Genomic DNA, 24,422 nt, shown 5'->3' with positions numbered 1-24,422 from the left:
AGGATTTAAGTTTACACTAAAAAATACTTTTTTTTTTTTTTTTTTAAGACAGGGTCTCACTGTTGCCCAGTGCTGGAGTGCAGTGGCATGATCTCGGCTCATTGCGGCCTCCACCTCCTGGGCTCAGGTGATCCTTTCACCTCAGCCTCCCGAGTAGCTGGGATTACAGGCGTGTTCCACCATGCCCAGCTAATTTTTGGTATTTTTTTGTAGAGATGGGGTTTTGCCATGTTGCCCAGGCTGGTCTCGAACTCCTGGGCTCACGTGATCCTCCTGTCTTAGTCTCTCAAAATGCTAGGATTACAGGTGTGAGCCACTACATCTGGCCATTTCATTCATGTTTTCAAATATATTTGAATGAGGAAAAGTTCTCCCTTGTGGTTATTTATTATAATAGCCTACAGAGCTATTCATTTTTAAATTTTGTTTATTTTATGTCTCCTTTTTTTTTGTTTAGGCTGAATAACCATTTATTTCATAGGTTTGTTACCTTTTTTCTTCCGAAGAACTTGCTATTGTGCATTTATAGTCCTTTTATTTTTAAGTTTTCTATTTCATTGATTTTTACTTTCTTTCTACCTTCTTTAGATTTATTTCGTGCTTTTTCTATCTTCTTGAATTGAATGTGCTTTATTTAATTTCATTCTTTCCTGTTAATTTTGCACAAGCACAGCTTTAGCCACATCCCATAGGTATTTCTATAGGTAGTTGTTTTAGGATGTGTTATAAGTTGCTCTGACAAAGATACCAAAATTCAGTGACTTAAATAAGACCCAAGTGTCTTTCTCTCCCTAGTTACATTCCAGAGGTGGGCAGGGCCTTCGTTTCAGTAGGGACCAAATTCCTTTCCTCTTGTGGAACTGCCATCCTAACAGTATTGCCCTTATCTGTTTGGTTAGCGATAGTTCTCACCATTGGATTCTTGTTCCAACCACTGCGAAGGAAGAACAAAGGGAATAGAGGGCATTTCTTTTCCAAAAGATGTGACCTGGAAGTTACATTGCTTTAGCTCACATCCCGTTGGCTAGAATTCATCACATTACTACATCTAGCACAAAGGAGTCTCAAATATAGTCTCTGGCAGGAGAGCTGGGATTACAGGTGTGAGCCTCCGCACCCAGCCATCTGTTTGATTTTTGAGATGGAGTCTCACTGTGTCACCCATTCTGTAGTGCAGTGGTGCAATCTCGGGTCACTGCAACCTCTACCTCCCAGGTTTAAGCAATTCTCATGCCTCAGCCTCCCAAACTGCTGGGATTAAAGACGTGAGCCACTGTGCCTGACCCATTTTGGTTTTGATTTTTTTTTTTTTCTTTGAAATAGAGTCTTGCTCTGTCATCTAGGCTGGAGTGCAGTGGCATGATCTCAGCTCACTGCAATCTCCCCCTCCTGGGTTCAAGTGATTCTCGTGCCTCAGCCTCCCAAGTAGCTGGGATTATAGGCACCCGCCACCACGCCCAGCTAATTTGTTTTGTATTTTTAGTAGAGACGGGGTTTCACCATGTTGGCCAGGCTGGTCTCTAACTCCTGACCTCAGGTGATCCACCACACCAGGCCTCATTTTGGTTTTGATTTTTATTTTCAAGTGTTTTCTTACTTTGTCAATTTCTAATTTTATTGCATTGGGACAAAAGAATATTGTACTGTTTCTATTGATGGAGTTTATAAGGGCTGTGGATATTTCACTAGCCTTTGAAAAGAAGGTTTTCTCTGTTAGTGTGTAGAGTTTGGTATATACCAGTTAGATTTTATTACTTATCATTTTGGTCTTTTATATCCTTACTTAATTTTGCCCTCTTGAATTTTAATATAGAAAAAGACATAAAGTCCTCTAATAACATGTGTTCTCTTTGCATTCTTGTACTTTTTATGAATATTGATGCTGCACTATTTATGTACCCAGGGAGAAGGCCAGACCACTGTCTGAAGTTTAGTGAATCTAGGCAGTCTTGTTTCCCAGTTGTTGGAGGATGCCTTATGGAGAAAAGCATTCCTAATCCTGGAACTTGTTTTGTTGTACTCTAAATTGAATTGTAATGTGTTTCTTTAACCTGAATGAATGTTTCTATTTTTTACTTATTACACAGGTAATTCTGACTCGAAGGACAGAAGAGGTGAGCTGCTCACCTTGTATCTGTTGTTGCTTTTACACAGTGTACAGTATTCATCTATTTCCTCTGCTCATAGTCTGTAGTAACCGTGTGCATCTGTGGCTGTGTTGTTTGTTTACTTTCCCTTAAGTTATTTCCGTGTTAATCTCTAGAGAAGAGAAATGGAAACAAGTACTGTATTCAGTATGCTTTTTAATATAGACTATGGATTCTAACAGCTATGATATGTTTTAACAAGTAACAAAATATATCTTACTTTGTCATGTCACCTTGTTAACATTACTTTTTGGTGATACTAGGTCATAATTTCTATACCATGAGTTACTTCTGATTTCTAGGCCACAGTTCCCTTTAAACATTCTTTGTGTTGTTTTTCCCCGGTCTATAAAATGTCAACCCTTTGTGGCTTTATATGGATTTTAAGGATTTTCAGCCCTTTAATGTAAAGTCTCTGTGGCCTGAGATGTTGTATCTGTGATTTAAGCTGGACTACTGAGTCCCTGGTCACTAGAGAGTAGGTGTTTGTCTGCAGAAGTGTGGCACATTTTGCCTAGAATGACAGTAAGGCTGCTATCAAAGAGCATGAGCGAAAGAGAAAGAGATCATGTAACATTCTAAGAAGTGATTATTACATTTGAATTTTTAAAATGTTACTGTTTGAAGCAGTATTTTTATCATAATTTTCTATTTTATCAAATCAGACGAGTTTTTGTCTGATTCCATTATTTAACCATACACAATTTTCCCTGTGTAATTAAGTAATGGAACACTGGGAGGCGTATGAAGTCCCACTAAGTAGGGAGCATTTGAGTCAGAAAAGTGGGTACTCTGATCCTTTATGTGATGTCCATCTGCCATTGTATAACACTTCACTATTTATACGTAGTGAAGTGTTACCATACTGTGTATAGATTTCCCTCACTTTTCCAGATCTCACTTTCCTAAACTTGAGAACTAAATATTGGATTAATACAGTGTCTTTGCTCTTCAGATTCACTTGCCAGATTCTATCAAATGTAGACTTAAATAGGTTTTTTTGTGGTAGATATTTATATGCTCCCTAAAACTGCTCTTTTAACCAGCCTTACAATAAAGTCAGAAGTCAAAGTGGTAGGCTTCAAGATGAAACATAAGATCTGTTGACTCCTTCCTCTATTTAGTATATATTTTCATAATATTCAGCCTTTTCTTGCCCCAGATATCATACCTACTTTACCTACCTAATTAAGTAGTTTCCATGTTGTGATTAAAAAAATAAAATTACGTTAGTTACCTAGATTGTTGCTAATTGTGACATATGTAAAGACTATTAATGTAATAAATCTCCTTTCTTAAGTCAAAAAATAATTTTGTATAATTCCAATCAGGTAACTGAAAATGCATCGGTATTCTCAGCAGTCTCTAAAGTCCCAAAATCTAATGATAATTTTACCAGAACAGATCTTTAGAAGTATTGCTATAAATTTGGATATCACATTCTAATTTTAAGCCAAATGCTTTTTGATAAATAAGCCAGCTGTTTGGAAATATTTGTGTTACAATGGGTTTGATAAGCAGTTATGTCTTATGCAGATTAATTAGGGGCTACATGTTTTTATGCACTGGTCTTTGGGGTGCTTTTGAACAGTAGGGTCTGATGTTTTAATTGTCAAAACAAAAAGAAATGAGAGGAAGGGCAACTTTTCTTCCTCTTCTGAAGTCCAGGAAACTGGTTGTTTTCTCATGCATATTATTTTTAAAATGTATTCCAGCCAGGTGCAGTGGCTCACGCCTGTAATCCCAGCACTTTGGGAGGCCGAGGCGGGTGGGTGGATCACAAGGTCAGGAGTTAAAGACCAGCCTGACCAATATGGTGAAACTCCGTCTCTACTAAAAATACAAAAATTAGCCGGGCATGGTGGTGTGTGCCTGTAATCCCAGCTACCTGGGAGGCTGAGGCAGGAGAATTGCTTGAACCTGGGAGGCGGAGGTTGCAGTGAGCCAAGATTGCGCCACTGCACTCCAGCCTGGGTGACAGAGCAAGACTCTGTCTCAAAAAAAAAAAAAAAATTCAGCATCTTAATATTTGTAAACAAGTAGTCCTCGAGCTACTACTTAAGTCTAGAAAGAGTTGACATTCTTGTTTTAAGAGTGTTAGGGGCCGGGCGCGGTGGCTCAAGCCTGTAATCCCAGCACTTTGGGAGGCCGAGATGGGCGGATCACGAGGTCAGGAGATCGAGACCATCCTGGCTAACACGGTGAAACCCCGTCTGTACTAAAAATACAAAAACTAGCCGGGCGAGGTGGCGGGCACCTGTAGTCCCAGCTACTCGGGAGGCTGAGGCAGGAGAATGGCGTGAACCCGGGAGGCGGAGCTTGCAGTGAGCTGAGATCTGGCCACTGCACTCCAGTCCGGGCGACAGAGCGAGACTCCGCCTCAAAAAAAAAAAAAAGAGTGTTAGGGCAGTTTGGGAGGCTGAGGCAGGTGGATTGTTTGAGCCCAGGAATTCCAGACCAGCCTGAGCAATATGAGGAAACCTTGTCTCTACTGAAAATACAAAAATTAGCCAGGCATGGTGGTATGTACCTGTAATCCCAGCCACTTGGGACGCTGAGGTGGGAGGATCACCTGAGCCCAGGAAATGGAGGTTGCAGTGAGCCAAGATTGCGTGACTGTACTCTAGCCTGGGCAACAGAGTGAGACTCTGTCTCAAAAGAAAAAAAAAAAGGGTGGGGATTATCATAGTGCCATTATTATTATGAGTTTATGATGGCTTTCTCTAAGTACCTTTTACATTCAGTGCCTTTTAGGCATCAAGGATTCCAGAAAAAAAAATATATTAAAAAAAAATATATATATATATGCGTATGCTTCCCTGTCTCAGGGAGGAAATACATGAACATCAGGAACCGAAAGCTACTCAGTTACATGCCATTGGATATATCACACAAAGTGCTGAGGGAACTCAGAAGACTCATTATATCTAGGGAGTGGAAAGGAGGCACAGAGATGAGCTTTGGGAAATTTAAATTAAAATAGCAAATGGGGAAAATGAAGACACACTAGACAGAGCACAAGCAAAGAGACATGAAAGAGCAAAGTCATATGTTTGAGCATCTGTGCACAGTTGACATGTGTGAGGTGTGGGGAGTGGTCGGAGGTGGCCTCAACAGAATGGGTGTGGTGGTCCACTGAGTTCAGGAGTTGGAGCATCTCCTGAAGATGATGGTGAGTAAGGAAGTCACATAGTCAGATGCTGGTTTTAGAAAGATATTCCAGAGGACTTAGGAGAGGTAGATGGACAAGAGAAATTTAGGTTTCTGAATAATTTAGCTCAAAACAACAGTGATTGGGCTCAGCCCAGTTGTTAGATTCTAGAGGCAATCCAATGAATATTGCTGTTTTTAGAGCAATAGGAAACATTTAAAACAACATTACAACCTTGCCTTTGAGAGCTGATAAATACTTTGTACCAAAAAGTGTGGCAATAGGTAAATGGGCCATAGGAACTGGGGTTATAGGACTATGGCTATTCCTTCACTGACGAGTTCGTAGTTGACCAGCATGTGTCTGAAGTCGTTAAGTCACTCACCTGTTTACTTGTGAGCCCTTCAATTAATATGGCCCTTTGTTTTCTTGGAAAGAAGTGATAGCAAGTAGATATCTGTTGTCCCAGAACACCATTTTAGTGTTTTATCATTTTATGCTTGTTCCCTGGCCTGAATCTAGAAAGTAAAACTTTGCTAGAATGAAGTTGGGGTTGAAACAATTTCGGTTTGTAACCATACTGTCTCTGTCTCATCTACTCAGCCCTGCTTTTGTAATGTAAAAACAGCCATAGATGGTATGTAAATGAATGAACATGGCCATGTTCCAATAGCATTTTATTTACAAAAACAGGCAGCGGGCTAAATTTGGGCTATAGTTTGTCAACCCCTGTTCTAGACAAAGAACTGCCTGAGCGTAGGAAGCTGGACTGAGGTTCTCTACTAGTGTGTGAACTTGTGGATGCCAAAGCCAATCTCTTCCCTTCATGTCAGACACTTTGCAAATGTTACCTGTTTTAAATCTCCCATTACCTCTAAAAGGTGGAGGGTGCTATTCTGCCATTTCATACATCATTCTAAGAGATTATCACACTACTAGTAAGTTAGGGTAGTAGGAATTTGAACTTCAGGTCTGTCGCACCCTGAAACCCCATGCCCTGGAAATGGTTTTCTAAGGCTGGCCTGTGGTTCGCTGGTTGATTTCAACCCAGAATTTAAGAATGTTTTGAGAATACATCTAGATGTAAGGATTTTTTTGTCAATATTACTCCACAAACTAGATTATTTATTTTGGCCTGATAACTCAGGAACTTTCTTGTATTATTTCTCTCCCTTCTTACTGGTTTCTTCTTTGGACTCCCCTGTTGCATAGGTATTGGATCTCCTGGACCTATCCAGCTCCTTTCTTTTCTGTGCTGTCATATTTTTCATGTCTGATTGCTCTGTGTTCTGGGAGCTTCCAGGACAGTTGCTCTTTCATACAACTAATTTGGTTTTCAGTTATATCAGTTCTCCTATTTAGCCTTTCTTTTTTTAGAGGCAGGGCTGGGGCAGACTCGTGCTCTGTTGCCCAGGCTGAACTGCAGTGGCCTGATCACAGCTCATTGCAGCCTTGACCTCTGGGACTCCAGCAATCCTCCAGCTTCAGCCTCCCAAGTAGCTGGGACTATATAGGCATACGCCACCATGCCCAGCTAATCAGGTGTTTGTTTGTTTGGTAGAGACAGACTCTACCAGAGTCTTGCTAAGTTGCCCAGGCTGGTCTCAAACTCTGGCCTCAAGCAATCCTCCCACCTTGGCCTCCCTAAGTGTTGGGTTTACAGGCATGAGCCACCATGCCTGGCCCTGTTCAGCCTTTCTATCTAGATTTTTTTCTTCCTAATCATGTTGGCATTTTTTTGTTTGTTTGTTTTTGTTTTTGTTTTGTTTTTTGAGACGGAGTCTCGCTCTGTTACCCAGGCTGGAGTGCAGTGGCCGGATCTCAGCTCACTGCAAGCTCTGCCTCCCGGGTTCACGCCATTCTCCTGCCTCAGCCTCCCGACTAGCTAGGACTACAGGCGCCCGTCACCACGCCTGGCTAGTTTTTTGTATTTTTTTAGTAGAGCCAGGGTTTCACCGTGTTAGTCAGGATGGTCTCGATCTCCTGACCTCGTGATCTGCCCATCTCGGCCTCCCAAAGTGCTGGGATTACAGGCTTGAGCCACCGCGCCCGGCCGTTTTTGTTTTGTTTTGAGACGAGTTTCGCTCTTGTTGCCCAAGCTGGTGTGCAATGGCGCGATCTCGGCTCACCACAACCTCCGCCTCCTGGGTTCAAGCGATTCTCCTGCCTTCGTCGCCCAAGTTGCTGGGATTACAAGCATGCGCCACCACGCCTGACTAATTTTGTATTTTTAGTATAGATGGGTTTTCTCCATGTTGGTCGGGCTGGTCTCAAACTCCTGACCTCAGTTGATCTGCCCACCTCGGCCTCCCAAAGTGCTGGGATTACAGGGTGAGCCACCGCGTCCAGCCAGTTTTTAAGAACTCTTTCTTACTACTCAGATTACTCCTTTTTAAATAGTGGCCTTTACAAAATATCAGTGTAGGCTGGGCACAGTGGCTCAAACCTATAATCCCAGCATTTTGGGAGGCTGAGGCAGGCTGATCACCTGAAGTCAGGAGTTCAAGACCAGGCTGGCCAACATAGTGAAACCCTGTCTCTACTGAAAATACAAAACTTAGCCAGGCATGGTGGCATGCGCCTGCAGTCCCACCTACTAGGGAGGCTAAGGTGGAAGGATCGCTTGAACCGGGAGGCCGTTGCAGTGAACCGAGATCACGCCACTGCACTTCAGCCTGGGTGACGGAGTGAGACTCTGTCTCAAGAAAAAAAAAAAAAAAGGCAATGTAGCAGTGGCTCACACCTGTACTTGTAGCATTTTGGGAGGCCAAGACAAGAGGATCACTTGAGACCAAGAGTTCAAGACCAGCCTGGGCAACAACAAGACCCCCCCCCCATCTCTACAAAAAGTTTAAGAAAAAAAATTTTTTTAATCAATATGGCATCCTGTTGCACAAATTGCAGTGTATTTTTAAAGGTTTATTCTTCTGTTGTCACCTCCATTTCCCAGGGTTACCATTGCTCTGTTTGAGCTATGCCCTGGACCATTGAGTGGCCTAGACTGTGCTCACAATAGGTGTCCCTTCATCCCTTCAGAAGACAAACAGGGACATATATCCTAAACCAGGGAGGGTTCAGTGATGGCTCAGGAAAATCGGGACAGGGTGCAGTTACCCTCTAGGTGAGCTGCCGTTTTCTTTTTCCTTTCCTCTCTTGTGGTTGCCTAGAGTTAGCTTGGGCACTACTATGGTTTTTTTCTGTCTTCAGTCCCCAGGAAACTTTCTGTGGACCCAATATACTTAACAATCACATACAGTATAGACCTGCTGTGGTGCCAATTCTAACCAAACCAAAAAAAAAGCATTTATCAGACACTCAGGGAAATTCAAGCAGTAACTGAATAATATTAGATGATACTAAGGAATTAGTGTTACTTTTTAAATTGGATAATAGTATTATGTTTATGTTAAGAATCTTTATCTCTTAGTGATACATACCTAAGTAATTAACATTTGAAATGATAGGTCTCAGATTTGCTTTAAAAGAATTCAGTTAGAATGGGGTGGGTATAGACCAGTGGTTCCTTACTGGGGGCGATTTCCCCCACAAAGGCATTTAGCAATGCTTGGAGATACTTTTGGTCATCAAAATTGGGAATTTGCTACTGACATCTAATAATTAGAGGCCAGGGATATTGTTAAATGTCCTACAGTGCACACGACAGACACACATAACAGAGAATTATCTAGCCCAAAATGTCATTAGTGTGACATTGAGAAGATACATATGCAGCATTTATTTTGTAAAAAAAGAAGCCCTTACCAGTCTCTGTGACAAACTCTCTACTCTGTGTAGAGCACTATTTTTCCAGCTGAGTCTAGATGGGAAGCCCCACTTATCATTTGGGCTGTGGGTGTACTGGTGCTGGGTTGGCAGGCCTTTGCTTAAGTACCATCCTGGTACCTCAAGGTCCACTTTCAACCCCAGTCCCAGTTCCCTCTGAGCTTGAGGTGTTTCCAGGCCCAAACTGGTAGAACTAGGACTTAGTTTTCAGCTGGAAGCTCTTTGGCTCTGTTTGATCTCTTGGGCAGTTGAGTCTCATCTCTTTTGTCTTCCAGAAATATCTCAAAGTTTCTGATCTACATATGCCACCTTTTGCTGCCTTTCAGATATGCTGTTGATTCATTAGTATTTTTATATTTCTTCTACCATGTCAGTGTGCTTTAGGGGAAGATGAAGAAGTAAATGTATAGATTTAGTCCAGTGTCTTAAGCCAAATGTGCCTAATTAGTTAGTTTCTTTCTTTTTTTTTTTTTTGAGACGGAGTCTCGCTCCTTCACCCAGGCTGGAGTGCAGTGGCACGATCTCGGCTCACTGCAAGCTCCGCCTCCCAGGTACAAGCGATTCTCCTGCCTCAGCCTCCTGAGTAGCTGGGACTACAGGTGTGTGCCACTACACCCGGCTAATTTTGTATTTTTAGTAGAGATGGGGTTTCACCATATTGGCTAGGCTGGTCTTGAACTCCTGACCTTGTGATCCGCCTGCCTCAGCTTCCCAAAGTGCTGGAATGTGCCTAATTACTTTATTATAATACCTGATATACTGCCTCCTGTAGTTAGAATTTAACAAAGACATATTTAGTGATAAATTACTATTTTTTTTGTTCTTTGGCTCAATGTAATTCATTGTTTGTTTTGTGCCTGTTATGTGTGAGACCCTGTGCTAGGCTTTAGGTGTACAGTGAGAATGAAGCAGACATGTAATTCTTGCTCTTGTGGAATTTATGCAATAAAGGAGGGATATTGATTAATCAACAGTCAATATGTAATTATAAAGTGTGAGAGGTATTATCAAGGAAAATAATAAGGTCCTTGCCTTACAAAAATAGTATAAGAAATAACAGCATTTTTTTTTTTTTTGAGACCAAGTCTTGCTCTGTCGCCCAGGGTGGAGTGCAGTGGTGCAATCTCGACTTACTACAACCTCCGCCCCCAGGTTCAAGCAATTCTCCTGCCTCAGCCTCCTAAGTAGCTGAGATTACAGGCACGTGCCACCACGCCTGGCTAATTTTTTTTGTAATTTTTTTTTTTTTTTTTGAGACGGAGTCTCGGTCTGTCGCCCAGACTGGAGTCAGTGGCCGGATCTCAGCTCACTGCAAGCTCCACCTCCGGGTTTACGCCATTCTCCTGCCTCAGCCTCCCGAGTAGCTGGGACTACAGGCGCCCGCCACCTCGCCCAGCTAGTTTTTTGTATTTTTTAGTAGAGACGGGGTTTCACCATGTTAGCCAAGATGGTCTCGATCTCCTGACCTCGTGATCTGCCCGTCTTGGCCTCCCAAAGTGCTGGGATTACAGGCTTGAGCCACCGCGCCCAGCTTTTTTGTGTGTTTTTAATAGAGATGGAGTTCCACCATGTTGGCCAAGCTGGTCTCGAACTCTTGACCTAATGATCTGCCCACCTCAGCCCCCCAAAGTGCTGGGATTGCAGGCATGAGCCACCGTGCCCGGCCATAACAGCTAAAATTAAGTACGTATTGTGTGCTACTTACTGTGCCAACAACTTTACATGAATGATCTAATTTAATATGCAGAATAACTTATTTCAGAAATAAGGAAACTGAAACTTACGATCCTAATTTAGTATTAGGAAGTCAGAGAAGACCTGTGTGGGAAAAGTGACACACAGAGAACCAGACAAATAGGAGATAGCCAGGCAAAGAACAGAGGGAGGCTGTGTAAAGCAGAAGGAATAACATGTTCAAAGGCCTGAGGATGAATGAATGAAAGAAAGCGTGGAAGGACAACCAGTGGCTGAAATTGAGTGAGTAAGGAAAGCGTGCAAGAGGTAGGGCAAGTAGGGGCTAGATCAAGGGGGTTGTTAGAGTCCAGGATAAAGAGACTAGATTTCATTCTAAGGCATGAGAAACTGTTGGAGGGTTTTACCTAAGATTGGTATACACCCTAAGTTGCTTTCCTAGAGATCCCTCTGCTTTGTGGAGAATGGATTGGCAGGGGCAGAGGCTTACTGTGATCCAGGTGAGAGAGGATGGAGGTTGGGACTACACTGGTGGCAATAAAAAAAAAAAAAAAATGAAAAAAAAAAAAAAGGCAGATTTGAAGTTTTAGATATATCTCTAAAATATATTACTTGCAGCTGTGGTAGATATAGAAGATAAGTGTGAGGAAGAGATCAAGGGGGTTTCCACATTTCTTTCTTGAGCAACAAGGTGGATTAGAGTACTAGCTACTGAATGGTGAGGGAAAGGTTTTAAACACAGAAAGCCTGTGTTGCCTATGAAATTTGAAGTGGAGGTGGAAAATAGGCAGTTGAGAATCTGGAACTCAGAAAAGAGGTCTGACCAAGCAAAGCAACTGTGGGAATTGCTAGCATGGCATTTGTATTTACAGTCATCTCTCTGATCAGATTAACTAGATATAGAGAAAAGTGCCAAGGACAGAGCCCTGAGGAATTCCCACATTTAGAGATCTGGTGTTGGAAGAGGAACAGATAGTGAGGGAAACTGAGATGGAGCAGATGGGATAGAAGGAAAATCAGAGGAGTGCTTCATTGTGGAAAGCTAAGAGAGGAAAGTGCGTCAGAGAGGAAGGAGTGATCAGCCAGTCCAAACGCTCATTTTAAGACGAGAGCCACATACCACAGTATGTTTGAAACTTACCATTAACAAAGAAGCGTCATGTAATGTCTTCCGTCTCTCTTAAAACAAACAAAAAAAAACCCATCTGTCCACCTCACATCTCCCTCCATCTGTCACTCCTTTCCACTGTATCCCTTAATGTTAAAAGTCCCCCGGAAAGGACCCGGTGTCTCACTTTGTCCTTTTTCTATCTTTATTTCACTCCATTTAGGCTTTCTCACCCATATTCAACTGAAAACACTCTTGGAAAGGTCACCAGTAGCCACCGTCTTGTCAAATCTGGTTTCACTTCTCTGTCTCATCCTTCTTAAGTCTGTAGGCAATATTTGATTGAATTGATTGCTCCCTCCTTGAAAATCTCTGCTCTTGGCTTCTATGACACTGCATTCTTAGATTAACCTCTCACCTCATGGCTGTTGCTTATGGGTCAGTTTAGCTCTTAAGAGAATGTAAATCCAGTTATATATCTCCTCTGTTCAAAGCCCTCCGATGGCATAGTGTTTCTCATCACACTCAGAATTAAATCCACGATCATTACAATGGACTCCCAAGTCCTAAGTCTGCTGGCTTTTGCCCACCTCTCTGTCATCTTATATTGAACTGGCCTTTGTGCTGTTTCTTGAACCTGCCAAACTCCTAAGAGCTACTATGCTTGCTGTTCCCTGTGTCTAGAAAGCTCTTCATCCAGATCTTTGCATGGTTCACTTCACGTTATTTAGAGCTCTGCTCGTATATTACTTCCTCAGAGAGACCTTCCCAGACCACTCATCACTGCTCCCCAACCTGTCACTTTCTCTCTCCCCACCCTGCTTTTTATTCCTCATAGCACTTGTCTCTGTCTAAAATTAAGTATTGACTTGTTTATAAACAGTGTCCTCCTTCCTCCCCACAGAATGTAAGCTTTCTGTCACTTGTCTGCTTGGACACTTGTCTGCTCCTAGTGTCTCAAACAATGGCATGCAATTGCTGGTCCACAAATATTTGAATGAATGCTGCTAAAAGGTTGAATCAGATGAGGATGGGAATGTTCCTGCTGGATTTGGCAATATGACATTTGTTGGTATTCTGGCTGAGCAGTTTAAACAGAGCACTGAGGGTGGGAGTCAGAGCAAATAGATTAAGGAGAACCTGGAGGTAAGGAGTTAGACAAGACGAATTAGACAACTGTGTGGAAAGTCAGGTGAGAAGAGAGACGCGAGGCTGGTGGTGGCTGGGGGAGGGTAATGAGGTCAAGAAGACAAGTCTTTGAGGTGACAGCAGTGGATGTAATCCAGAGCATACGTGACAGGATGGGAGGGACTTGTCTTCCATTTTAGCAGGTAGGAAGATGGTGAAGATAGTTACCAAGCCACTCTGATGGTGTAGTTCATGGAGTGAGGTGGGGGGTGAGAGTGGAGGCGGATGGGTCAGTGCCTGGCCAGCTGCATGAGAAACAAGGCTAGGTATTGGGTGAAAGGGAGCCAGACCCTGTGAAATGAGGTGGGATTGCCATGTCTTCAAGCCAGATGTTGCCATGGTTGGGGTCCTGGCAAAAGGTGACTAAGGGAGCAGGGTGTGGAAAGAGGGGGAAAAAAAAGCACCCAGCAGTTTTGTTACATGGTGGCTCAGGATCTAATAATGTCTCCTTGTTTTGTTTTATTTTTATTTGGCTGGTCTTGAATTCCTGGCCTCAAGCAGTCCTTCCACCTCAGCCTCCCAAAGTGCTGGGATAGGCATGAGCTGCCACACCCAACTGTCCTTGTTTATTTGTTTGTTTTGAGACACAGTCTTGCTCTGTTGCCCAGGCTGGAGTGCAGTGTCACAGTCCCAGCTCACTGTAACCTCCATCTCCTGGGCTCAAGTGATCCTCCTACCTCAGCCTCCTAAGTAGCTGGGACTATAGGCACACATCACCACACCGGCTATTTTTTTAATTTTTAGTAGAGATAGAGTTTTACCCTGTTGTCCAGGCTGGTGTCAAATACCTTGGCTCAAGCAGTCCACCTCTTTTGTCCTCCTAAAATGCTAGGATTACAGGCGTGAGCCATTGTGCCCTACCTGTCTCCTTGTTTTAATTAGGAACAATATTCTCTGTGCCAGGAAACCATTTGGGTTTATGATAGGAATACCGTCTTTTTCCCTTCCTCTCCCATCTTCCTCTAGATGGAGCCCACTGAGGCTGAGAGAGTGTACAGTGTTGGCCCTGCATACCTAGCTTGCCATCAGAATTGGATGTGTTCATGCCTCCAAATATTCCAATACTTTTTACGTGCTAAGTACTGTTTTAGGCTCAAAGGATATAGCAGTGAGTAAAACAAACTGTCTGCCTTTAAAGAGCTTTTATTCTAATGCAGGGAGACAGAGTAAATAAATGTATGATAGTCAGAGATGGGGTGAGCATGTCATCCTGGGCCCCATGCTCTCTCCCCGCCTCACCTCAATAGCCCTGGCATGACAGTGGGAGGTGCACACTCATACTTTCTTCTCTGTTTCCATATCCTGGCATCTGCAGAAGGACTGAATGAGCTCTTCCTCTTCAGGGTGTTCCCTTGAATGGCTGACTTAAGCCCTCCATTGTACCACACAGTATTGACTTGTTCTGTTCTCTTGATTTCAGATGAGACACCAATTATTGCGGTGATGGTGGCCCTGTCCTCTCTGCTAGTGATCGTGTTTATTATCATAGTTTTGTACATGTTAAGGTGAGCCTACTAACACTTCACGTTCTCTTAGACTCTGTTTCAATACCCCAGTGTCCCAGTGAACCCACACAGTCCAGTAGACAGTAGGATATACACAATGAATAGGTTAGAGGGGGAATGGCACATGATAGTGCTAAAATTGAAGTTCTACTTAGAAATGATTTAAAAGCTCTACGTAGTCTTCCTTAAGTCCTAAACCCTTCCTCTTTCTTCCATCTGTCCAAGCCCAGTCCCCCAACTCCAGTGCAAGCTAAAACCCAGAATGGTAGTTTGGAGGTTGAAGTAAGAAACCACAGTTTGTTATTAGGGACAGATGTTACAGGATCTTTAGGTCTAGCCCTGTTGAAGCAGCCCCTAAAAGGGCCCCAGTAAGATTATATGCTCAACAAAAGCCTACTTTATTTCTAGTTGGGGGTTTGTCCCCAAACCCTTCTGGGACCCCTGGCCCTGGCATGCTGAGCTGAGCCATGTGAGTTGTAAGTTACAGGATCCCTCTTTCTAACCTTCTTTCAGGATCCTCTAGACATTACCACTCAAGCAGAAACAAGGAAGGGGAATCCAAGGGAGAGAAGAGGGTGGTGCATTTATTCTCTTCCTGCTAAAGCTACTGCCCTGACTAATTGGGTTTAGCCCTTCCTTATCTTTGGCCTATCCTATTCTGTGCTCCCTCTGTTCTTCTGCAGGGATAAAGAGAGGGGAATCATGTGCCCCTATAATTTGTCATATGTCTCCATCATTCTGCAGGAGACTTGTGGCCAGAACTGTGTCCACCCAGTCCAAAGCTCTGGGCTTCTCCCTGGGTCTCCCAGGCTACACTGAGGAAATACCAATATTTTTGTTTGATACATATTGTCTGTCTCCCCCAACTGTATTCTATCCACTCACTCTCTCTCCACCTGGTGTGGCTGTGCTCTCCAGTGAGCCACATGAGCCTGAATATACTGTTGGGGTTCCCTGGTTGGGTCCCAGTGTGCTGAGGGTAAACAGGAGTATCCCGAGGTACTTGGTCGCCCCAGCATGCTGCTGCCTCAGAGTGTGCATTAACTGTCTCTAAAAAAGCCCGATTATTTTTAAAGGAGATTTAGAAAGGCCGAATTGATGAGCAGGAATACAGAGCTGTGATTTGCCTCTCCTGCCTCTGTGCTTCGTTCTTCACTGTAATCATTTTCTCATTAGATTTAAGAAATACAAGCAAGCTGGGAGCCATTCCAATTCTTTCCGCTTATCCAACGGCCGCACTGAGGATGTGGGTAAGGCATTCCTTAATGTCATGGGGAACCTTCACAAGGAAGGAAATCAAGAAATTAGGAGTTTCTCCATCCTTTTAAAAGAACAAGACAATAAAAAGAGGAAAAAAAAAGATTTTTGAAGAGAAAGTCCTACTTTTTACAGGCCTGGTCCATGAGGTAGAACCCCCAGTTTAGCCTGCAGAAAAGGGGCTAGGTCTTCAGGGCACCTGACTGACCTTCTCCCTTGTGTACTGCAGAGCCCCAGAGTGTACCACTTCTGGCCAGATCCCCAAGCACCAACAGGAAGTACCCACCCCTGCCCGTGGACAAGCTGGAAGAGGAAATTAACCGGAGAATGGCAGACGACAATAAGCTCTTCAGGGAGGAATTCAACGTGAGTATTTTGTTGAGACTGGTGTATCAGCAGGGAAGAAGACAGACCTAAGGTCAGACCTTTCAGACCTTTTGAGTCATGAAGTAAAAAATGGGCTTTTAATGTTTAAGAGGTGAGAAATGTTTTACCAAGTTTATCTGACTCCCTGTGTGATCATCGATTGGAAATGAAGTAAGATTTGCCTCACCTCCTAATCTACCCATCCATTCATTCCTCATCACATCTCTTACTTCTTTTGTTTAATAAATACGTAGCAAGCATCTAATATGTGTCAGGTAGTATTCTAGTTGCCAGTGATATGATGAGGAGCAGAAACAGGTCCAGTCCCTACTCTCAATTAACTCACTGTCCAGGAGGGAAACCCCACAAACAAGAACAAAAATAACTGTAAGTTCAAACAGCAGTAGCATGTGAAGGACTGGTGCATATTTGTAGGCATCCATATTAAGAGGTTGCCTTTTTGAGTCTAGAGCAGGGGTGTCAGTGTTTAAAGTAGACAGTAGGATAGATCAGTGTGGGAAATGAGAACCATGGGAGACTACAGAGCACAGTTCTCATCTTGAATATTTAGATTAGTATTTTTTTATAATTCCCACAAGGAAGCAGAATACGTTTGTAAACTACCAGTTGGCGATCCTAGCCTACCAGTTCTGATCCCAGATCAGAAGAGCTTCTGGCCGGCACGGTGACTCAACGCCTGTAGTCCCAGCACTTTGGGAGGCCGAGGTGGGCGGATCACAAGGTCAAGAGATCGAGACCATCCTGGCCAACTTGGTGAAACCCTGTCTCTACTAAAAATACAAAAATTAGCTGGGCGTGGTGGCATGCACCTGTAGTCCCAGCTACTCAGGAGGCTGAGGCAGGAGAATTGCTTGGACCCGGGAGACGGAAGTTGCAGTGAGCCAAGGTTGCACCACTGCACTCTGGCCTGGAGACACGGCAAGACTCCGTCTCAAAAAAACAAAAGAAGAGCTTCCTCGAATAAATGATATTTTAACTGATACCTAATCATAGGCAAGGGGTGTGGGGAAAAGGCAGTAGGGAGCCTTCTGGGCACTGGAAATAGCAGGAGCAAATTGTCAGGAGTGAGTGTGCTGAGGGAGGGCACATCCAGAACACAACAGGACTGTGTGCAGCTGAAGAGCCGAGCTTCAAAGGAGGATTAGAGGTGAAACTCCAGACCACAGACCTTGCAGATTGTCATGAGAGAAGTGGCAAGCCATAGAGCAGCTAGATTTACATCTTGAAAAAATGACTCAGCCAGGCACGGTGGCTCACATCTGTAATCCTTAGCACTTTGGGAGGCCAAGGCGGGTGGATCACAAGGTCAGGAGATTGAGACCGTCCTGGCTAACACGTTGAAACCCCATCTCTACTAAAAATACAAAAAATTAACCGGGCGTGGTGGCGGGTGCCTGTAGTCCCAGCTACTCGGGAGGCTGAGGCAGGAGAATGGCGTGAACCCGGGAGGCGAAGTTTGCAGTGAGCTGAGATCGTGCCACTATACTCCAGCCTGGGCGATAGAGTGAGACTTTGTCTCAAAAAAAAAAAAAAAAAAAAAAATATATATATATATATATGACTCTGGCTTCTGTAAGGAGAATAGCCCATGGGCAGACCAGAATAGTTGCAGGGAATACAGTTAGGGGTTACAGGTGTTAATATCAGAAGTGCTAATAGATTGACCTAAAGTGGTCATGACTAGGAAGTGGGAGATGGATTTAAGGACACAGAGGAGCAGTTCCAGAGTTGGTAAATACATCAGCTGAGGCATTGCTAAACCGTCAGTTTCCTTCATACCTTTCCACTAAGCCATGTATCAGCTTTGCCTTATAGGCTGACTCTTTTTTTATCAGTGGGAAAAATTTTCCCAAAAGCTTCTGGAGACTTCTCTTGTCACATGCTCCTTCGTAAACCTATCGTGAGCAAGGGAGAAAATAAGATTACTGTGGCTGGCTGAGACTAGTCCAGATTATTCCTGGGTCAAGGCCAGGCACGCTGGCTCACAACTATAATCCCAACACTTTGAGAGACAGAGGCAGGCAGATTGCCTTGAGCACAGGAGTTCAAAACCAGCCTGGGCAACACGGTGAAACCCTGTCTCTACAACAACGACAACAACAAAAATAACAAAAATTAACTGAGCATAATGGTACACTCCTGCAGTCTTAGCTACATGGGAGATGAGGTGGGAGTATCTCTTGAGCCCAGGGGTGGAGGTTGCAGTGAGTCAGATTCACTCTACTGCACCCCAGCCTGGACAACAGAGCCAGACCCTATCTCAAAAAAAAATATTTTTTTAGATATTCATGTGGGATATGGATAGATAACCTCACAGAATAGGAGGTCTAGTAAAGGAGGAATGGTTATTGGGTCAATGAGTCACCATTCATATCTGCTCCACAACGGAAGGGCTTAAGGGGAGTGGTGGGTGATGTCAGATTTGCATTTTGAGAAAATCACTGACTACAATATAGAGAATAGATAAAAGGGAGAGGCAAGAGTTGAAGTGGGAGACCATTTACCAAGCAAGAGTTAACAGAATAGCTTGGACCTTTTTGGGGGGCTATTGGAAAAATAGCACCATTTAATGTTCATTGTTGATTGATAAAATTTATCACATCCTGCCGGGCACAGTAGCTCATACCTGTAATCCCAGCACTTTGGGAGGCCAAGGCAGGCAGATCATCTGAAGCCAGGAGTTCAAGACCAGCCTGGCTAACATGGCGCAATCCCATCTCTACTTAAAATACAAAAATTAGCCAGGTGTGGTGGCACACACCTGTAGTCCCAGCTGCTTGGAAGGCTGAGGCAGGAGAATTGCTTGAACTCGGGAGGCAGAGGTTGCAGTGAGCACCATTGCACACCAGTCTGGGTGACGAGTGAAACTCCGTCTCAAAAAAAAAAAAAATTTACCACATCTCACAAGACAGCCCTCCAGCCTCAGTACCATAGCTGGATCTGTGCTAGGCATTATACTGTTTTGTAATCTATAATACCAACTGCTTCTGGGTGATGAGGTATGTGATCCCATTACTATACTTTTTTCTGTCAAATTAGTTCTTTTCTTTTTCCATAACATTAAATTTACGTAAGCATGAAACAAATTATTTGTTTGGAGGTAATATTCCCTGAGACCCCATGATAAGATATTTCAGTAAATCCCTGGATGGTGATGGTATTCCTGGAGGCATGATAGGTAAATTCAGATAGATATTGTGGTGAGAGCCATTTGCTGTGCTACCATGGCAACCGTGTTCAGGAGCTCACTGGGCCAGCACTAGGGTAGTGAGGGAAAGGACTGACCATCATCACCTGGGTTTCTAGCAATGAGTGCCATCTGGTGAGCATTCACATGGAACATAAATATTTCCTTTCTTGTTCTTGTTATCTACTACCCAGCGATTGGTTTAGATCCTGACCTCCAGTGAAATAAGTAGTGTGATAATTTGCTTGAAGTTCTCTTCATTAGGAGGATTTCCTTTTTATACACATTGAAAGCCATCACTTAAGTAATATACCCCATAGCAGTCTACTTCCAGCATGGGCCAGCATGTCTCACCAAGCAATTTATATACCAGGCCAGACTTTTTCTTCTTCAGTTAACTGTTGATATCAATAGGAAGTCAGAAGTATCTATTGCAGCAGTGGGTTGTGTGGTAGGCATTTTATAGCAATCACTTCCAGCTGATAATGGGATTCTGCTGGGCATGTTCAAATCTATGGCTGATTGGATCACATAATACCTAGTTTACGAGACTGGCCCGGTGGCTCACGCCTGTAATCCCTGCACTTTGGGAGGCTGAGGTCAGAAGTTCAAGACCAGCCTGGCCAACATGGTGAAACCCCTGTCTCTACTAAAAATACAAAAATTAGCCAGGCGTAGTGGCAAATGCCTGTAATCGCAGCTACTTGGGGGGCTGGGGCAGGAGAATCACTTGAACCCGGGAGACAGAGGTTGCAGTGAGCCAAGACCACGCCATTGCACTCTAGCCTGGATGACAAGAGCAAAACTCCGCCTCAAAAAAAAAAAAAAAAAAAAACCTAGTTTATGATGGGGAGTTGAAGTCATTTGGATACCTGTATCTGTGATCAGGCTTACAGTTTCTACCTTAGAGTCCAGTACTAGGCTAGGAGCATGGTCTTGCCAATAGGATCATGGTCTTATTTCCATATTTTAGGGTTTTTCATTACGATTTTTCTGTTTACCTTACTACAAACACTTTAGAACTCCATACAATCTACCAGAGCTTATTTCTCTGTGGCCTGGATCAGCAGGAGTACCGTCTCTTTTCAGATCACTCAATAAATTGGTCAGAGGCTGGGCACAGTGGCTCATGCCTTTAATCCTAGCACTTTGGGAGATGAGGCAGGCAGGTCACTTTGAGTCCAGGAGCTCAAGACCAGCCTGGGCAACATGGCGAAAGCCTGCCTCTTCAAAAAATTAGCTGGGCATGGTGGTGTGCACCCATAGTTCCAGCTACTTGGGAGGCTGAGGTGGGAGTATTGCTTGAGCCTAGGAGTTTGAGGCTGCAGTGAGCTGTGATTGCACTACTGCACTGCAGCCTGTGTGACAGAGTGAGACCTTGTCTCTAGGTAGGTAGGTAGGTAGGTAGATTGATTAGATGGATTAGATGGATTAAATTGAGAGATCAGAGTTGGATGCAAGCATAACGTATTTGCTGTCTCCAAAACTAAACTCAAAATGGCCCAGCAAGCATTGCTTCTCTTCGTTAGCAGGAGAGGGGTGATGGGGCAAGGGGCAGCAAGTTGTCCTTTATGTTGGAGGAGGTACCCTGACGTGCTGCAGGCCTTTTACCTTCAGAAAATTCGGCTGAGGTGGCAGGCCACTGTATTTTTATGTCTAACATGTACATCTAAGATACATAACTTCCCACTCTTCCGTGTCTCACATTGAAGTCATTAGCATAGTTGTCAAGGTAATGTCCTGTGAAACAGACAAAATCTCAGTGAACCAGATCACAACACAGAAAGGTCAAGATGATTTATCACTGAGGCTTTCTTGCCATGAGCAAGAAAAACTGCTTCAAGTAGTCCACACAACTTAAAAAGAACATACACTTACCCCTAGCAGTAGTATAGGTACCAGGAGTTATAGGTTAATCTGCAGGAAGTAGAGTATGTCTGGAAAAGTAACTGCAAATCTGCAAAGTCTTCTGTAGCACTTAAGATCCTGTGGTTCACATGGAGACTTTGCCTTTTGGTAAAGAGATCACTGCTCTGGGAGCTTCCATTTGCTCTTTCTGTGATAGTTCTTATCCAGTGGGCTAGGGAATCTATGTGTCTTTGGGCATCACCTAATGGCCAATGTTATTGAAAATCAAGGTGGCAGAGAGGGAGATCTAGCCAACTTCACAGAGCCAGGAGCAACTAGTTTCTTTCCCTCCCTTTTGGAGGCCCTGACAGACAGACAGATAGATAAGATAGATTAGGTAGATAATAGGTCCTAATGTGAAGCCACCTCGGGCCAAAACTCCTTCCATCACCTGGCCTGCAAAGGCTCCCTTCTAATCAGCATATCTTAGCACTGTTCTGAGTTCCTAGGAATTAGTTACCTCAAGGCCAGAACCTAGCAGACCCCAAAAGATGCATTTCCCCTTGCCTAGTACAGTTACCATGGCAAATATCTGCAGATTATTAGGAAAAGATGAGGAGGGAGGTTTATAATATATGTGTGTTAATGCACTGTGGCAGGGTTCCTCTTTACAGATGCCTGTCCTCCCTGTTACTGAAGAGTTCTGGGTCTGAAATGACCCAGGCCTACAAGTTGGATGAAGGGGCCCTCTCTCTAGCATGGTTGTCTAGTAGTCTGCCTAAACTGACCTGGAAAGTTACTTTCCATTTCCATTACCGGGAGCTTCACAATGAATTATTCACAGCCGTAAACATCTGATCATGGTCTCCAACAGTCTTTCTAGCCCACTTAGATCAAGAATCCCATTTAGAAGCAGTCCCTTCCACTAGCATCTCACTCTGCTGAGGACAGCCAGGAAAGTACTTCTGAAAGATTCCAGTGCTTTCTTCACCAGTGTACAGCCTCAGCAAGGCATGTGTTATGGATCCCATCAAGTGCATACTGAAGGTGTCAGTAGAAAGCTGAGCCTTTAGAGTCCATATGCCACTCTGGTCTCCTCTACTTTGTGCCAAGGATTTTCTGGCTTTTCATTATCACCTCACTAAATCTAGTGTTCAGTCCAGGTTTCCACTGGCCAGCCTAGCTCAACATTAAAACCATGGCCAGTTACCTGAGCTGTTACACTACCTGCAGAAGTTCTTTTGACCATACCATAATCAGAAATTTGGTTTTATCCAGGCCGGGCACAGTGGTTCATGCCTGTAATCCCAGAACTTTGGAAGGCCGAGGCAGGCAGATCACTTGAGGTCAGGAGTTTGAGACCATCCTGACCAACATGCTGAAACCACGTCTCTACTAAAAATGCAAAAATTAGCCAGGCGTGGTGGCGAGTGCCAGTAATCCCAGCTACTCGGGAGGCTGAGGCAGGAGAATGGCGTGAACCCGGGAGGCGGAGATTGCAGTGAGCCAAGATTGCACCATTGCTCTCCAACCTGGGGGACAGAACGAGACTCCATCTCAAAAAAGAAAAGAAAAAGATTTGTCTTTAACCAAAAGTCATACTCTCCCTTCTTTGTTATAACATCTCCAAAATCTGTATCAACAGTTGTTCCTATCATTTTTAATGATCCAGCTCAGTGAAATTCCTATAGTTTCTTCTGGGAATTTGTTAGCTCTTTATTTTTTTTTCTCTCCTGTAGAGTCGGGAGTCTTGCTGTATTGCCCAGGCTGGTCTTAAACTCCTGATCTCAAGCAATCATCCCGCCTTGGTCTCCCAGAGTGCTGGGATTACAGGCATGAGCTACTGTGCCTGGCCAGCATTTTACTTTTCTGCTTATTTATATATTTTACCCTCAGGTCATGTTATGGTTGCATTCTGGTAATGTGTGAGCAATGCAGGCTGGGTTGTGGGGCAGTTTTCATCATGACAGCAAGATGCAGTAGAGAGCATAATAGAGATTTTTCGAAATTACCTTTCTTCGGGTCCTCTCTTTTATCATCATTTCTGTTGTCTCACTTAAAGCCTTATCTTTCTCATGAGCAACCCAGGAAAGATGTGAATTCTGTGGCATTAAAATTCAGCTACTAGCACAATTTGGAAATCTTAACATTTCATTTAGCAAAATACATACATAGTAATGTAAAGGCCTTGAGTCTTGGGTTTTCATTTCGAGGTGAGCATTTGATATTGGAGCTGGGATGTTTCTTGTTTTGTTCTCTGATATTGTCAAAAGTAATCCTACTCCTTGGTTTCAACATTTCCTCTCTCCTTTTAATTGGGACACCCCTACTCCTTTACCACCAGCTTGAACACATCACAGGTAATTGCAGGCAATAACTAAAATAGTAGTTGTGCAGCTATGAACTATGAGCAGCTTGCTCTTTCCCATCCTGGCAATTGGTTGACAGTTTCTTTCCTTCCATCTGAACCCAGTAACATCACCCACATTTCCCCCAGCAGTCTCTCAACTACAACCCACTCTGATAGTAATTGCTAAATCAGTTAAGCTCCCTAGTTAAAAGCAAGAGAAGTCAACTCAACTAAATTAAGCAAAAAACAAACAGAACTATTGATTTGGGAAGACACTGGCAGAGCTGGCAGAATCAGAAGATAAGTTGGAGTACCAAGCCTCAGGTAGAGCCCGACCCTACCTTGGTGGCTTTAGGGTCCTTCTAGGAAAGCCCCTGCTTCTTCCTAGTTTTCAGAATCCTGGGAGAGAATCTGATTGGCCCAGTATGAGTCAGGTATGACTGTGCTTGGATCAGTCAGCCCTGGGAGGGAAGAGGAGAAATAGCACATAGGGCAAACAAACCAATTTGTGTCTACTGTCATAGAATAATATTTTTAATAACCATCAGATGGGGAAGGCCTTTCTAAGCTACTTACAGTAAGATTTAGATGCCAGAATGGAAAAGTTTGAAAGATAGTAAATATATTAAAATTTGAAACATCTTTGTGACAAATGATACCATAAAAAAGTGGCCAACTGGGAGAATTTGTTTGCCATAGGTAGACAAAGAATGCTGCAGAATATACAAACCTGTAAGTAAAAGGTAAACAATCCAGTCAAGAAATTGGCAATTTACAGAAGAAATACAAATGGTCTATAAAGATATGAAAAGAAGATCT

At 43.5% G+C, this 24,422-nt stretch overlaps 1 protein-coding gene across 12 annotated transcripts in view; it reads left to right on the top strand.

The window, feature by feature from the left end:
• The window catches only part of PTPRA (protein tyrosine phosphatase receptor type A), a 165,350-nt gene that overhangs the window by 100,336 nt on the left and 40,592 nt on the right, over positions 1-24,422 (top strand). For 7 of the 12 annotated variants that reach the window (XM_033185868.1, XM_033185866.1, XM_033185869.1 and 4 more), the window contains 4 exons: positions 2,088-2,114; positions 14,490-14,574; positions 15,751-15,824; positions 16,061-16,197. In XM_033185868.1, coding sequence (XP_033041759.1) covers positions 2,088-2,114; positions 14,490-14,574; positions 15,751-15,824; positions 16,061-16,197 — 323 coding nt within the window. The remainder of the gene's footprint in view (positions 1-2,087; positions 2,115-14,489; positions 14,575-15,750; positions 15,825-16,060; positions 16,198-24,422) is intronic. The other 5 variants (XM_033185871.1, XM_033185864.1, XM_033185872.1 and 2 more) reach the window with 1 other exon arrangement.

The sequence above is a fragment of the Trachypithecus francoisi genome, unplaced genomic scaffold, assembly GCF_009764315.1.
Source record: "Trachypithecus francoisi isolate TF-2019V2 unplaced genomic scaffold, Tfra_2.0 Lachesis_group21, whole genome shotgun sequence".
Classification (NCBI taxonomy): domain Eukaryota; kingdom Metazoa; phylum Chordata; class Mammalia; order Primates; family Cercopithecidae; genus Trachypithecus; species Trachypithecus francoisi.
This window is presented reverse-complemented; position numbering and strand designations above follow the sequence as displayed.